General features: G+C 36.2%; 1 protein-coding gene and 1 long non-coding RNA gene across 2 annotated transcripts; one reads left to right on the forward strand and one right to left on the reverse strand.

Annotated features, from left to right (window-relative positions):
• Positions 1-7,048: 7,048 nt before the first annotated feature.
• On the reverse strand, positions 7,049-8,462 carry LOC147475838 (uncharacterized). Its single transcript, XR_015207583.1, has 2 exons — positions 8,322-8,462; positions 7,049-7,431 (listed from the first exon to the last, which is right to left on the reverse strand). It is a non-coding gene; the product is annotated as an uncharacterized LOC147475838 (long non-coding RNA).
• Positions 8,272-10,917, forward strand: LOC147475839 (polyphenol oxidase, chloroplastic-like). The gene is made up of 2 exons (XM_086582343.1): positions 8,272-9,578; positions 10,070-10,917. Exons 1-2 carry the CDS (start codon positions 8,367-8,369, stop codon positions 10,619-10,621), a joined length of 1,764 nt encoding a protein of 587 aa, XP_086438469.1. The 5' UTR covers positions 8,272-8,366; the 3' UTR covers positions 10,622-10,917.
• Positions 10,918-17,232: the final 6,315 nt, after the last annotated feature.

The raw sequence follows: 17,232 nt of genomic DNA on the forward strand, positions 1-17,232 counted from the left end.
TCGTAATTTCTTTATGTTCTAATAAAAGTACAAAAGTGTTAAGTGGAGAAACACATAGTTTATAGTTATATTGAGGTATGAATAAAGTTTGTTAATAGTCTAATAGGGTATGAACAGTAATTATTCAATATGAATAATGATTGTTCAGCGTTTTCACTAATTATTTCTCATGTTATTGAGGTGTAAATAATGATTGTTCATAGTCCAATAATGAACAATGATTGTTCATAATCAATTCAAATAAAAGTATGAAAAATGATTGTTCAGTATAAACAATGAATGTTTATAGTCGATATATATATGAATAATCATTGATATGAACAATCATTGTTCATATATAGTCCAATAGGTGTTCTCACTGATTATTTCTCGATCATATTATCAAAGTATGAACAATCATTATTTATTGTCCAATATGGATATGAACAATGATTGTTCATAGTCCAATAGGTGTTCTCACTGATCATTCCTTATAGTGTTGAGAGACTATGAACAAAGAGTATGAACAATTCATTCCTAGTTGTTGAGGTATGACGAATAATAATTGTTCATCATTCATCATGTTGTTAAGGTATGAACAATCATTATTCATAGTCCAGCCAATAGGTGTTCTCACTGATCATTCGCCATATTGTTGAAAGACTATGAACAATAATTGTTTCTAATCCAATAGGTGTTCTCACTGATCATTCCTCATGTTATCGAGATATAAACAACAATCGTTTATAGTCCAATAGGTATTTTCACTGATCGATCATTATTTATGTTGTTGAGATATGAACAGTGATTATTCTGTGTGCAAATATAGACATTCATATTATCCACATTTGCCCACTATTATGTTTTGTTTCTTTCTACTATATAATTGTAGGTTATCTTGACCTACGTTTTCATACCCCCATGGGGTATAAAAAAAAAATTGAACTTAACCAACAATCAATTTTCTTCTTGTGATTTGAAACTCCATAGAGAATAAAGCCTAAACTGAAATCTTGAACAATTGACATTTACATCATACAATCATAATAACCACATCATTCCATTTTAATCCATATCCAACATCAGTCATTCATATATATTTTAATTATAGACAAATAATAACACGTGCAAACCAAATCAATAACTCAAAAAATCTTGCAGTAGAGTGTCAATGAAAAAGAAGCATTCAACTGACGAAACAACACATTCAGAAAAAATCATAGAATCTCTCTCAACACCAACAACAGCTGCTTCCTTCCATATCATCCCAGGAAGAGGAGGTACCATACTCATACGCCAACTCTATCGACATAAGAAAAGCATCATTTCATCGAACACCTCACTCCTCTCCCACAACTTCCAACCCACTATTCATTAAAACAGAAACACATAAGAAGCATACAACCCAAATTTTATATACAACAAAGACCCAGAAAAACCTCCAAAACTATTTGTTGTTCAACCTCGTCTTCGTTCAGATGCTGCTTTAAAAGCTATCTGAAACACTGAACCTCGCGAATTTTCTCCAAGAGCAGCGAGATGGATTCTTTGTTGTAAAGAAAAAAAAACGCTGGTTTTCTTGTACAGGGGTTAACTTAAACTTTCCGCCCATCCCTGTCCATGAAAGTGATTATTAAAAAAAACTTGGTTAGCATGCCCTTGAGAGTCACCCTCTGTATTTGATTGGCATATTGTCTTAATTTGCACTGTTGCGCTCTTAGAGATCTTTAGCAGTGATATCAACCTAGCATTAAACACTAAATTCTCAACTTCAGGAATTTGGTGTTTTTTCAACTTCAGGAGAACTACATGTTGATGAAAACACCAAAAAAACACCAAACCAAACACCAAATCGACCGATATTTGGTTCCAGGTTTAATGCTATATCAAATCACTTACGCGTTTGAGAAATATCGCGCGGTTTTAGCAAAACCGCGTGGGCTTGGGCTGCTAAATTGGCTTCTATGGCGCGGTTTTGGCAAAACCGCGTGGGCTTGGGCTTCAATGGGCACGGTTTTGCCAAAATCGTATGCGTTTTTTCTGAAAATTAGAACTGTAGTGCATAGAACTTGAAAAATTATGAGTTGTGCATAGAAGTTAAGAAATTAACAATTGTGCATGGGCGTGGTTTTGCCAAAACCGCGTGCGTTTTTTCTGAAAATTAGAACTGTGGTGCATAGAACTTGAAAAATTATGAGTTGTACATAGAAGTTAAAAAATTAACAATTGTGCAATTGAAGAAATTAAGAATTGTAATTTAAAATCGAAAAAATCTATGATTATGATATAATCATATAATATCAAAAATAATCCAAAACCTATCATATTACATCAAATTTATTTAGCTCTCTTCTTACGCCCCTTACCACTCGATCCCTCTCCTCTCTCTATTTGGACGTTCCGAAGCTGCTCATCTAAGTTCTTAATCTGAAAATTATGATCTTCTCTGTCTGCACGGAGGTTAACTACTTCAGCCTGAAGTTCCTCATATCCCTGATGTTGTTGCGTGTACACTTGTCGCGATATCCTCATCACGCTTTCGAAGTCTCACATACATACGCATACGCCGGATAGCTGATATGTCTGAGAATATGCCTCCTCTCTTTCTTGGCTATAATAATACAGGGCAGTCCTCATCCCATCAAACATAAGAACCTGGTTCTCATATCTTTCTAGAACCTCAACCTAAAAATCCAAGAAAATACAGTGTGAGTACATATTATATATATAATGAAGAAGATAAATAAAACAATTAAACTCACCATGGTATACTGATCAATATGCGGCTCTAACTCAGAGAAACGAACATGAGGCACCTCAGGAATGGAAATATAAGTAGGCTCCCCATCAGGTCCACACATGGCAAACATCTGAGGATTACTGGCAAACACAGGAGCTGGATGATATGCATTCAGAGGTTGTGGGTTGTAAATAGGCTATGGTGGATGAGAAATACGTAGCTCACGTCTCATCCCTTCCAGGCCCACAAACTCGAAGTTGCTAGCCCGACCAACAGGAGGCAACAACAGACCCATGGAGACACGGTTCTACTATCTATAATACTGATCAACAGTCTACTCAACAACAAAAGAAGATGCATCTAGCCAAGGACCACAACTAGCATGAACTTCATGAATATGAGTTCTACCCCACGACTTCGCATCACTAACATCTGGCATGGGAGCACATGGAACTCCATAACGTCCAGTCATCTGCCTCCAACATTTATCACCACAGTCCCAAACCTGACGAAATCCACGTGTGGCAAAACAACTTCGCGACGTGACAACACACAAGCATGTTGTACAACTGGATCGTCAAAGGCGAGACAAAACGCCAAGGTCTCCACTCAATAGATGACAATGATATAATATCAATTTGAGCACGAGCCATACGATATTATTCCTAATCTGCCTCTACGAGTCAAGTGAGGCCCCGACCAACTAGAAAATCTAGGGCGAGTATCGGCAATCATGTCTATGTTAGGACAAAGACATCGAAAGTACTCATAAAACCAAATCTCTAAAAGTCCCGTGAATCCCGCAATCGAGGACTTCTACTTCCGATGTCTCGTGAAGATTTATCTAACGCCAATATCAATGTGGCATATCTTGAAATGCTACCAGTCATAATCTCTCATAGTATGCAAATCGATACATAAGCATAATATCCCGGTCGTCATTAGAATGACCATTGGAAAACAAAACATGCCCAATAAAAACATCAAAAAGCCCTAACATATCGACAAGACCCTCACTACCCGGTAGAATAGTCAAAGCTAACTCCGCCGTGTATCAGGATGCAAGAGGGGTTCCATATATGCAGTCTTAATATGAGATAGCTTAGTCCCAGAAGAATCATAAGCATCCACACCCAAACGAGGAAAACTCATAAGCATACTATCCATATTCTCATAATTTGTATGAAAAGATATCGGTTGGCCTATACCGATACTCAACCCAGAAATCATAGTGAAGTCTAGTGGTGTGAACCCTAACTCCGCACAAGGGAAATGAAATGTATGAGTTCTACTCCACCATCTTTCTACTAAAGCTATGACCACTGCCCAATTAGCCTTCTCATAATCCACATCAACCAAAAGACCCAAAAGTGTATACAAAATATTATCTATAATATGTACAAACTCATCCAAACTCTTAATAACCTTCCACCACTCTCTAACACCATGTAAAGTCGATCTAACTTGGTAGTCAATAATATGCTGATATTATGAAAAAAAATAATGTGTATAAGATAAATAATTAATTGGTCCAACTCAACTAATTAATATTTAAAATATTTAATCAAAACTAATTAATTACCTGAGTATTAGCCACTGCACTCGACACATGTTTTGTATCACGTGTAGAAGACACAACTTCCATATCAAGTGCTTCTCCAGTGCAAATTGCCAATCGAAGTCGTTCATCCGATACTCCGATTACATAGGGATGTCTATCGGTCGGTATCGACATCCTCTGGGTTCTTCTCCCCGCCTTCTTCCCCCCCAGATTCTACTTCCTCGTGTTCTTCTCCCTCATCGCCAATGTCATCGTGGTAATCGCCAATCATCATCGTCGAAAGGTTCAAAAGGATCCATATCAAATTTTAAGAGTTTAGGTAGGTTTTGTTTTTTTTTTTACTAAGGAGAGGGTTTTATAATTGTGAGAAGAGGTGAAAGTGACCAACCCGCGACTTTGGAGTCGTTTATATATAAGTAGCACGCTGCGGTTCTTAACACCGCGGTTTTCTGAAAACCGTAGGCTTGGGCCTGTCAGTTGGGCTTTAGTAGCGCGGTTTCGGCAAAATCGCGTGGGCTATATAATGCGGTTTTGGCAAAACCGCGTAGTTGTTTGGTGTTTTTTTTATGTTGTTCCTAAAGTTGTTTGGTGTTTTTTTGGTTCAAAATTTTGGTGTTTTTTTTGTTGCTTTCCTAAAGATGCTCTTAGTACTACTACTTCATTTTTTTGCCTTAAGGGGGGGGGGGCTAGCTACATAGCTCCGCCACAGGTGGCACCCATGTTTGAGCCATAAGCACATGCCCATGAGAGAAGAGTGGGACCATAGTACAAAATATTCCGATATATTTCGATATTTGAGGATATTTATTCAGATTTTAGAAAAAGGTATATAAATATCATGATATATTTAGAGATATATGCGACTACAAATATCAGTGATATTTCGACGATATTTAGAGATATTTTACGATATTTTACGATATTTGGCGATATTTTGTGTATATAACAATTTTATTTAATATTTACCATTATATTTCAAATAAATATAAATAATATATTATGATATATTAAGAAATATCTACAATATTCACAATATTTATCGATATTTTGGATATATCTACGATATTTGCATGTGAAACAATATCAAATATTCCCAAAGAGAAGAATATATCTACAATACATATCCAAAAATTGAATATCAATAAATACTCATATCTTGATATTTTGTCCTATGAGTAGGGTTGGCAATGGGTTGGATCGGTCCGGATATAGGCAAATCCAAAACCGATCCGCTTTTCAACAATACAGACCCAGAACCGGACCCGACCCGAACATATATTTGAGTTAGAGAACCAGAACCAAACCGAAAACTTTTTTTTGATTCCGAATCCGATCCGTTCCGAACCAATAAGCTCAATTTCAACCCGGTGAATTGAGTTTTTAATAATTGGATCCTAATTTTCGTTATATAAATATAAAATAATTTTTTTTTGCTAAACACAAAAACAAGATATACAAATAAAAAAGGCATAATGAATTATTTGAAATCCAAATTTGTAATAGAAACCATCTTTTTATTATGTAAAAAAATATCGTAATATTACATATGTATTTTGCATATCTTATTTTGGAACTTTAAATATTGCAATGTTGTATAAGGTAATAGAAATATATGGTGGATGAAAATTAGAAAGAATAAGACTAAAATTTTTAATTAGATTAGGCCCATAACGGTTCGGTACATACTTAATCCAGAACCAATCCAATAAGAGTCCGGTTTTGATTTTTAAGACCCAGAACCGATCCAATATGTTAACTACCTGTTCTAGACCCGTTTTTATTGGTTCGGACCGGATCGGGTATCGGTTCTTACCCGACCCATTGCCAGCCCTACCTATGAGTGGGACACATACCGACATTTTTGGAAATCAAACCGGAGAAAATATAATTTACATAGGAAAATAGAGAATCAAACAGGAACATGAGCACCTTCCAGATGCCTCGCTGTCTCTTTCGTTTGTCATTGTCTTTTTCTTTCAAAGTTTGGACGTTTGTTTTAATATTGTTTAGAGGATTTGTTTAGTGACAAACATCTTGTCTGTAAATAGTGGCGGCATAGAGCTAGGAGTAGCGCTGGTCATCAGGCTCAATGCTCGTGAGCAGCTCGGTGCTCGACTCGTTTTGGGCTTGGCTCGAACTCACTCATTTAAAAATATGAGTCAAATATGAGCAGGTTTTACAGTTCGAGCTCGAAATCAAATAGCTTCGTGAGCTACTCAAAACTATTTGTATTTTAGATAATTTTGTTAAAACACAGAATAATTGTTATAATAGCGTGTTGAATTATAATAGCTTATCACATATTGATTGCAATAATATGTATTCACCTTATAATACTTGTTAGATAGAGGTTCATTGTTATTTCAGTGAATTGTAATCACACTCTCGTATATCGTGAGATTGTCTCTGCATATTATTTTGATATTTAGTAAGTATTATATATCTATTTTTGCTCACTTGTATCTAGAATATGTTTGAATTCAAAGTTATGCACAAAACAAATCAAATCAATATTGAAAACTTGTGATGGAGTTCGAACATATAGCTATGAACCATCAAAATCCAGACTCGAGAGCTACTCGGATACTTGATGAGCCAACTCGAACTCGGCTCGAAAGAATTTGAGCTCGACTCGAGACACACACGTGTTCGACTCGAACTCGCTAAAGCTCGACTCGACTCACTCGATGACCAGCACTAGCTAGGAGACTGATTAAGATTAATAAGTGAACAACAAATTAAGATGAAGTTTAAAATTCCATTGGCTATGTACCGAAACCAAATCAGGAATTGCATTATGTTAGTAGGAATTGAAGCCTAAAATATTTCAATCTACTTGACCTATTTGAGTATAAGCAGGTGCAGTTTTTCTTTTCCGTTAAATTCTGCTTCTCTCACTCTTTGTTTTTATTTTTAAACTTTTATTTCTAGACAAGGTAATTTTGAAGAAAAAAGTACTAACAGCAACAACCTGGATTGAGCAAAGCCACATAGCAGCGTCCTTAATCCTGCATTGCGCATTATATATGAACTTCAATTCGCTGGGAATTGGCCGGGTTGACTACACGTTGTCCCTTCTGTCACCACCGCCCGAAAGATTGAAGAATCATTATCTATTACACTTCCTGGACTGTGAATAATGAGGTTCCGCCTAAGATATACAAAAGAAACTGTGTAAAGAAGATTGCACGTGCATTATAAAGGTACAAATACAAATTAGGCTTGCATTTGCACAGAACTTCCAATGCAAATAAGACTGTGTATTCGGGTTATTCAGTAATTGACATCAAATTATTAAACTTTAAGTCCCATGCTGCCACTCTGCTTTCTCTAATCTGAAACCTTTCCTAACTACCTAATTGGACCCCTTTTTGAACGCACATTGTTAGAATGCAGAGGTGAAATTGCTAAACTGATTAATTATTTTATAAATGACTCGATCCAGAAAGTATAATTGCCCACGACTCCACGAGGGCTGCGGTACGATTTAGGGGACTGCACTTTAATACAAAGCTGTCAATTTTACAATACTGCACCACTTGCATAAGATTATTATAAGTCTTGGGTTTGAGCGGTATGTTTGAACATATATATTTCAAAACCAATTGCACATGTGCGCAGTTTTTGCATGCGGTCGAATATGATTATGTTTGTATTCAATTATCTTCACATGGTGTTTTCTAAATGTTGAATTTAAATTTGGATTGCTATCTTCAACGAATCTTAGGTGTAATAGTGAATATATACAGTAACTAATAAGTAGCACGTTTACTGAAAAAGGAAACCCAAGGGGTCCATACCATTAAGAGGACCGTACCATTCTATTTAAGGGGTTTATTATCCTAATTAATTAAGGGGATTAATATCCCAAGTATATTCTACCACTCACCTGAGAAAATTAAGAATTTAAAAGCCTAGCTATTAGAGGACCATGCTAAAAGAGTCTTGTACTTTTAATACCAACACATTCACATTGTTAAAAAAACGAGGGACAAAAAATGAAAAGAAGAGAAAAACTCTATAAAAGGTGGAGCTACTAACCATTCCCTTCCAAGCCAATTAGATCTAATAAGGTCCAAGTAAACCATGTCTCTGTCGTTCTTAGCCACAACCAGTCCCACCCTGACCAACAGTTCAAGCTTTGATCTAAGGCCATCATCATCAAAAGCACAAGTTTCAATCCGTAGACAAATTTCTTGTACATCAAGTAAACCAAAAGATCAAAATGAAAATGTTGCAAACGATCTTATTGATAGAAGAAATGTTCTCATTGGCTTAGGTGGTGTGTGTGGTGCCACAGCCACATTCGGTAACATGGCTGTGGGTGCTCCAATTCAACCACCTGATCTATCGACATGTCGTTTAGCTAATGACCTTCAACTCACAAATCGTGTTGATTGCTGTCCACCTTATGGTTCGACACCAGTTACTATCACGGACTTTAAGCTTCCAGATGCATCCGAGCCCATGCGTATTCGGAGATCAGTTGAGGCACTTGAGACTGACCCCAAGTACCTAGCAAAGTTTCGAGAGGCAATAACTAAAATGAGAGCACTTCCAGCAGATGATCCCTGGAATTTCATGCAACAAGCGCAAATTCACTGTGCTTATTGCAATGACGCTTACAGCCAGGTCGGGTTCCCAGCTGTAAACTTGCAGCTACATGGGAGCTGGCATTTTGGACCCTGGCATAGGTACTACCTATACTTCTGGGAGAGGATCCTCGGAAAGCTTATTGGGGATCCATCGTTCGCTATTCCGTACTGGAATTATGATCAACCCAGTGGAATGAGATTTCCTTCGATCTACAGGGACCCGTTCTCGTCCCAAAATTCATTATTCAATTGTAACCGAAATCCTGACCATATGGCGTCTTTGATGAGCTACAGGTATGCTTTCGGTGATCCAAACCCCCTTCCTGAGGAGGAAGAAGCTGTCATACTGGCGAACCAAAAGCAACTTCATGACATATTTGCAGAGAATTTATTCAATCCTGAAAATTTCTTAGGGCAGCCCCTTAGTGAGGGACAAGTCCGTAATGGTCCAGGCGCACTGGAGAACCTTCACGCTATTCCTCATAGGTGGGCTAGTCAAGTTTATAGGCCTTATTGGGACATGGGTAACTTCCACACTGCCGCTCGAGACCCCATCTTCTATGCCCACCACGCTCAAATTGATCGCCTGTGGAGCCTCTACAAAGATCAACGTGGTACTACCACACCTGAGTTCGACCAGCCAGACTGGCTTGAGTCCTCCTATATATTCTACGATGAGAACAGAAATGTCGTCAGGTGTAAGGTGAGTGAAACTCATATAAGCTCTACTTTCTTGTCTTGAACCAAAATACTATACCTAGTAGGAAACAGATCGGATGATGCTCGTGCTGTGGGAGCCCTTGGCCGGATTCCATTTCATCCTTCTTTTAGCTAGCTGGTCATCACTCTGTTGTCAGATTTGTTCAAAACCAACGGCTCCATCTCACATCTCTTTCTCAGGCCAATTTCCAGCATTTTCTTAAAAAGCCTTCCCAGCGTATAAGGCCTATGTAGATCGATCCTTACACTGAAAAAAAAAAAATCAATTGACTGCATTATTGATCAGGGGAGACTTTGGTGTCCAATATTTCCTGATAAAGAGCCTGTAGATTATTTTTTTCAAACATGGTTTGGGTGAAAGTAAATATTTAAAAAAACATGGGGCCTTACTCCTTAGCCAGCATTCCACTTGACCTCTGCTGTTTATTTATTTTTTCGTCAACTATGTGACTTCTAATTAAGATAATTCTACAGGTTAAGGACTGTCTTAGTACTTCGGCACTTAAGTACACCTACCAAACAGAAGATAGAGCATGGTTGAACATTCGACGAACCTATTTCAACAAAAAGAGAGCTGCGCCAAGAAGTGCTGCCCAAGACGAAATGGTTGCAGTCTCTGAGTTTGGAACTACGCCTCGAGTGCTAGACACCACCATACGTGCCTTAGTTCCTAGACCCAAGGTCTCACGTACCAAAGACGAGAAAGAAGAAGAATCAGAGGTTATTTTCATTGATGACTTCACGTTTGACAGCAGTGATACTGCAGGGTTCGAAGTGTACATTGCCAGACCAGAAGAAGGCTTAGTTTCTGCTGATCTTGGGGAGTTTGCTGGATCTTTTGTGCATATTCCACACTCTCATGGTCAATCAGATCAGAAAAACATATTGCACATTGGTATAACATATCTGTTAGAAGATATTCAGGCAGAGGCATCAGAACAACTGGTTGTAAGTTTGGTTCCTCGAAGTGGAGTAGTAACGATAGCTGGAATTAGCATTGAACGTGTCTCAAGACAAGTTGTTTAGTGTGGTGGAGCTCTAAGTAACGTCCTCAAGAGTAGTTCAATAATGAAGTAATTCTAGGTCTGGAGCTACTTCTGCATTGTGTGTTTGTTCCTGCATTTGTTTCTTATTTGTGGTAACTGTAATTAATACCGAAGCCCAAGCCTCCAAGATTACCTATAACAATGGTTGAGGCCGGTTGAGGTGGAGGTTGAGGTTGAGGTGTTTGATTTTTTTTTGTTTCTCACAAGTTCTTATGGATGTCCGAAACTTTGAATTCATGGATAATAAAGTTTTTTTTATCCCCACTAGATGGGAAATTAGGGTCTCCCCTCCAGGTTGACCGTGTTTTTTTTGTGTGTATTTAGGAGGAGACCCTAATTTCCAATCTAGTGGCTGGGTTGACCGTGTTTTTTTTTTGTGTGCATTGGAATGGGAGACCCTAATTTCCCATCTAGAGTGGGGGGGAAATCCGGCTCATCTAGTTGGGGGTAACACTAACTAACCCTTAATTTTTTTCATTCAATAGACACTACTAAATAATCATTAGGTACTAATCAAATGCTTGACGCTTCACAACCAGAGTTATGGCTTCCACAAAATCTAGAATTTCAATTTTCGTCTAGCCAGACCCTGACCTGACAGTTAGCAGGATCAGCATTTACCCTTAAAAAGAAGTGGAGTGGTGAAGCAAAGGCCTCTCACCAAGCTAAGTCACGTTGTAAAAATAGTTGGAGAGTAGATTTCTTCAAAATGGGAAGAAAAAGGGCATGAGAAGTGTCCATCCATTTTCCTGTATGACTATATACATATATGTGCACCTCGGGACGGAGATTTGCAGCATAAATAACTCTCCAATAATATTAATGTTTCCTTGCTAGCAAGGTTTCTTAAACAATTTTAATAGTGAAATACCCCTTCTGGCACAATTTCCACCACAGCTTGCAGTTATCAGAACCTGTTAGCCTAACTAATATATTCCTTTAGTAGATAATATATCGCTCCACTGGAGTAGGGAACATGGTGGATGTCTTAGTGTCATCCCATCAACACCATTCTATGTTAACAATTCTTTTAACTTTAAAGTTTCATCCCGTGTCATGCTGGGAGAATCCCCAAGCGATATAGGTTTATCAATAATAATATCCATAATATGATCCACAAGGTATCTTATAATAGAGTATTAACTCTGTAATGCTTAATGCCTTAGTTTAAATATTGACTCAGTCATTGTAAGTCAAGGTTGTTAGGGTAGTTATGACTGTCAAACTAATAGACAGGTGTCAATGTAAGAAAGTATCCTAGCCTATCTACATTAATATCGGTTCTTCCAAGATGCTCATAGTGAACTACGCAAAATTTTTAAAATAGTTTCTACTAATTACTTGTCTTCTTACCAAAATAACCCTGAATTTGGTGTCCTCTCTAATTTAATATAAGTCAAAATTGTCTTTTCATATGTGTTGGAAAATAATAAAATAAAACTACGTCCATTATTTCAATTTTATGCACATTATTTCAATTCTACGCATGAACTATTTTAGTAATTATCAAATAAAAAAAGAACCCAACCCTTTGTTAAGGGTAACCTAATTGCATTCTTCTTCTTGACAGAAACAAAACCCCACTCTTCGTGAAACACCCCACTTCAAAAAAAAAAAAAAAAAATCTCTCAGCTAACAGTACTTATCTCTGCACCAACTTTTTTCTTTGGTGGTTCTGATATTCTCTCAAGTGTTGACAACCAAATTTTAGCAGGTAATAAATTCGCTGCAGATATATATATAATTTCTATAAAAAACATGTTATTATTTATGTAAAATTGGCCTTTTTGTTTTCTGGTCCATGCATTCTAGAATTATGTATATTTGTCTGCCTGGTGATTTGACCAATTTTGAAGTTTTTAAATTGCACTTAAGAGTCCTGAAGCAGAAATTTGCCCAAAAGAGGGAATAATGTGTTTGGTCAAATGATTGGTTAAAGACCTCGCATGAGCAAATGTTTCCCACCGAGAAGTATATGCAGCATCCTGCTTTATTGGAAGGAAATAAATTTGATCTGCGATATATAGTCTTGGTTCGGAGCATGAGTCCTTTGGAAATATTCATTTATGATGTTTTTTGGGTACGTTCCTAACATTATGAATGAATTTGTATTGTTGCCTCTCAAAGTAACAACAACATTTATTTGTTAACATACTAATGTTTTTACTATTGCTACTATTTTCTTGCAGTTCTTTGGACAAGAGTACACTTTTTGAATATGAAACTCATTTCACTGTTATGGTTAGTTTCAGCTTTAATTCCAAATAACCACATACATTAGTCATGAAGACCAAATATTTGTTTGATCTCCTGATTTTATTTCAACACCAAAAGGATGTGAATATGAAAACTCTCTGTTTGAGTGGAGAGTTTTAACAAAAACCAAATTGACAATTGCTTGGTTAACTTGGGTTTCTACTTAATATTTCCTTTAGGTTGTGTTTTGCATATGTTTAATCCTACTTATAAAGTTATTGATCTTATAAATTCCATAACTATGTCGGGAGATTGAATCATATGAACACACCAGAGTTTGTAATGGAGTTCCAGAAGGAACATAAAGGTTCTTTGACATGCCTATATTTTACTTATGATATTTTGCAAAGCCAAGTTATTAGAACATCACCTTCATGATTATTATTATTTTATTTATTTATTTATTTGTAATTCTTATCGAATGATGTTACTTCTTTGATTAGCACGATTAGTAGGAATAACCATCTAAAAAGGGGAAAACACAGGTTTGATAAATTCATCAATATAGAGTCTAAGGTTTAATTCGTTGACATTGGATGGTACTTAAGGAAGATCAGTAAAAACTCACTTCTACGATTTGATTTTTGTATGTCCCTTTTTATCTATTGGTTCATTTTATAAGTATGGATATCTCCTAAGTCTCAAGTAATTTAGGGAATGAACAAACTTAGATGGTGAACTTAATAATGCTTCTTAGTTAGTTATCAATGTCAAACTAATATGTGGTTATATTAATATGCTTCTTGGTTAGTTATCAATCTGATCAACTTGGGAATTGACCACATTTAGCATTGGACATGAACTATCAAATTGATGCTATGTGGATTTCACATAAAATTGTTTTGTTTGTGTTCTTAATTTGTCCATGGTGATCCTGTTTAGTTTACTCACTCTAGCTTGATGAGAAAAAATAATGCTTCTTTAGCTTAAGGCCAAGATGGAAGGTACTAGAGTGGCCTAAGAACTGGTGAGCAAATGAAGCTATGTATGAATGTGAATCTTCAGTTGAGAATGAGAATTTGAAGTTGTTAAGTGGTTGTCAGCAACCCACCTTAAGCTTAGAGTGCATAAACAACTTTTGCAATGAGAATAACTCCCCTTGATTATGTATTGCCAAGATTATTGTGTTTTTTTTTTATTGTTAGATTAGTCTTATTCTTAGTGTAATTTATTTGCCTTGATTTAGTTCTGGAGGGGCTGTCATAGTCTCATAGGCACATGAAAGAGGACATCAAGTCATCCAAATTAAGAGATCTCAGGTATTGCTTTATTTATGGAGGATGTTTTGATGCTTTCAATGATTCTTTCAAATAACAGAGCACCGTCTTGGTTGGTATAATATTTGTACAATCTAGAGGTATGTCATGTCAATGACGTAATAGTGATCTATATTACTCTAACATGCATTCTCTATACGTACGGTTTTCAAGAGAAGACACACAGAAGTCGTTTTCACAAGAAAAAGATCAATAGAGGTCAGGTATGTTTCTTTCCATTCCTTCCAGTTCATCTATTTCTTCATTTTTTACACATTATTTCAAGTAATGTATTTCGGTTGCGTTATTAATGGCATGTATAAAGTCTTACCATCATAATTCAATCAAATGTTCGCTGTTTTTTTAATTTCTTTTTTTCATTACTGCTACTTATTTTCAGCTTGAAAATACAAGATTAAAACACGAATGACACTATTTCTATATTTCATCTTCAACCATGTAAACTCTTTCTTTCATTTTTAGAGTGGTTGAATGTGCGATAACTGAAATAATAAATACTCATCGAATCTTCCCGTTTGTCGAAGAGTAACCATAATGTCTACTCATCTCTACTCAATGTCTCAAAATCTGAGCAGCTTAATATTATATCTCCATTCATATTTTTTTGGCAATGGTTATTCACAGCCCATAATTTTTTATTAAGTTGTTGCAGTAGAATCAAAGTAATTGGCGAGATCATTTCTCGCATTAGAACCAAAGTACAAAAGGTAGGGTACCAACACCTGATACATGAGATGCCAAAGAACCTACTAACACATACTCTTGGTTAGTCCTTACTTGAATTGCTCTATATGTCTACATCATTTTCTTGAATAAGCTCTAGCAGTGAGGGTTGTAACCTAATGCTTAGTGGCTGCATAATTAATCTTATGTGTAGTCTTATGGCTAAAACTCAGTATATTCTTTTGAAACTCTATGTCTTTAAGCAGTCTCCTTGCCACTTAAGAAGATTAAACAAATGTGTCCTCAATATTAAATGATTGATCGAAAGAGAAATAAAAAACAGCAAGTCCACTTAAAGTCACTATCAGTTTGATAAAGATTGCTAATTTATTTTTTTATCGGGATGGAAGCACACTTAAAAGAAGCAACACAAATAAATGGATTAAAGAAATTTTAACGCAATATATGTCTTCATTCCGTGTTTATTCTTTGTTTAACAACTTTGTTTATTCTCATAATTATTTTGGGGGTATTTAGACTTTGGTCCTAACAATAGTGGGTTTATTAGGGTTTGGTCCAGAAAAGCTTGAATATTAGGGTTTAGTCCTAGTTTTGGTTCTTGACTGTGGTCAATCTGCTAATTATTTTGATATGACCAGAAATACCGCCCGGTCGCGATGTCACATCACTAGTTGTATAATTTGTTGGACACATGTCGATATGATTGGATATTCAATCTAAATCATGTGACCGTTAGATTTTTGATTTCGATCTCGATAATGTTATTGAGTCCAACCCTCATCTTCTTCTTCGGGAATGAAACCACACTTTAGCACTCAAAACCCCGACCCGTCGGGTTCTCTTTCCAATTTCATGATTGGTTGGTGATAAGAGCCCAAAACTGTAGTTTTAACCCTTAATAATCATACTGTTAGACCAATTATGTGAATAATAATAAGTAAGAGTTAACACGATTACGCTGTTTTATGCATTTCGGGCTTCAAAGTCCATTATGTAATGCGAAATGTGCCACTTTAAGCGAGATAAAGGAGCAAAAGTCGAGAACTTCGAATGCCATATCTTTGGACTCAGACCTGGATTGAGGCCTACCTTATGTCAAAACGACCGGCTCGGAAAGAGCTTTGCAATGATCCAAGCCTTGACCCAATCAGAGGAGTAGAAGTGGACGAAAAGTCTGTGGAAGTCAACTGCAGCTGAAGAGGCCTTTTTGAATTTGAAAGAATTGGGTTTTGGGCTTCATTCTCGCCCAAAAACATGGCTCCAAGCCCATGCACGATTTTTGGATCTGAATGTATAAAAAAACAAAAGCTTAATTCTTTGTTAATGGTAGATAGTTAGGTTAGAAAATAAATTAGATTAGTTAGCCTCCATTAAACCTTAATTCTAGATCTAGTTTTCATTAGATTAATTAAGTTTAATTTCATTTCAATTCTTGTTTTAGATTAAACTCTCAAATTATTGTTCTTGATTGATTAGATAATAAAATAGTTATTTTGTCAATTTCGATTTATAGATCTAAATTCCATTATTGTTTGTTATCATTTCATAGTTATTAATTAGATTTCGATTATTGTTTAGTGAAATCGCATAAAGTTAGAATCTTTTCATTATGTTTAGTTTAGATTTAATGGGAATTGTTAGTTTGATGAATCAAGGCTAAATCCTCCATTAGAGGGTTTGATGAAGCCTTGTTGAAAACTTAGTGGTTAGTATAGAATTGGTTGTAGAATCTATTCCACTCTAGAAAGTCGTGTTTTATGATGAGAATGGGTGGACGACTTCACATGCTAGTTAGTACTTTCGGTAGAAATGCCATGAACACTAGGGATTAGAACTTCGAATTTCTTGCCGTAAGAACGTGAGAATCGAGATACAAGAATCTATACTAGGTTATTAAGTTGGATTCGAGGTGGATTCAATTCCCTCTAATCCTTTATCTAGATTCAAAACAAGCATATTTCCATAGTATTAAGGTAGTTAAATTCAACGTAGACTCATTTTAGTTTCATCAGTAGTATAACACCGTAGTAAAGCTCTCATTGACTTAAGAGCGACTAGTTAGACTTAGAAAACAATCCATGCTAGGGAACTAGGAGTGGAACGAACTTCATACTCCATTTAGTGCAATTCGCATTGAGAGTAGAAGCTTTGATAATAGACACGTAAAACGATAGTAAGTTTAGTTTACTTACGTTGAGAATTCATCGTTCATTTCGTAGGTAAACTACTCATTTTACATTTATCAGTTGGGTTCATCACCGATCTCAATAACTTGTTCATCACCGATTCAATTTCATGATTGATTGGTTGGGTTCATCACCGATCTCACCGATCCAATTTCCGATAGTCATTGATCTTAACAACTTGTTTCCAG

This window comes from Coptis chinensis, chromosome 9 (assembly GCF_015680905.1).
Source record: "Coptis chinensis isolate HL-2020 chromosome 9, ASM1568090v1, whole genome shotgun sequence".
In the NCBI taxonomy this organism is placed as follows: Eukaryota; Viridiplantae; Streptophyta; class Magnoliopsida; order Ranunculales; family Ranunculaceae; genus Coptis; species Coptis chinensis.

Coding starts and splice junctions, on each gene's coding strand:
- LOC147475839 (XM_086582343.1), top strand. CDS start 8,367: ATGTCTCTGTCGTTCTTAGCCACAACCAGTCCCACCCTGACCAACAGT. Junction 9,579..10,069: donor GAAATGTCGTCAGGTGTAAG/GTGAGTGAAACT, acceptor ATAATTCTACAG/GTTAAGGACTGTCTTAGTAC.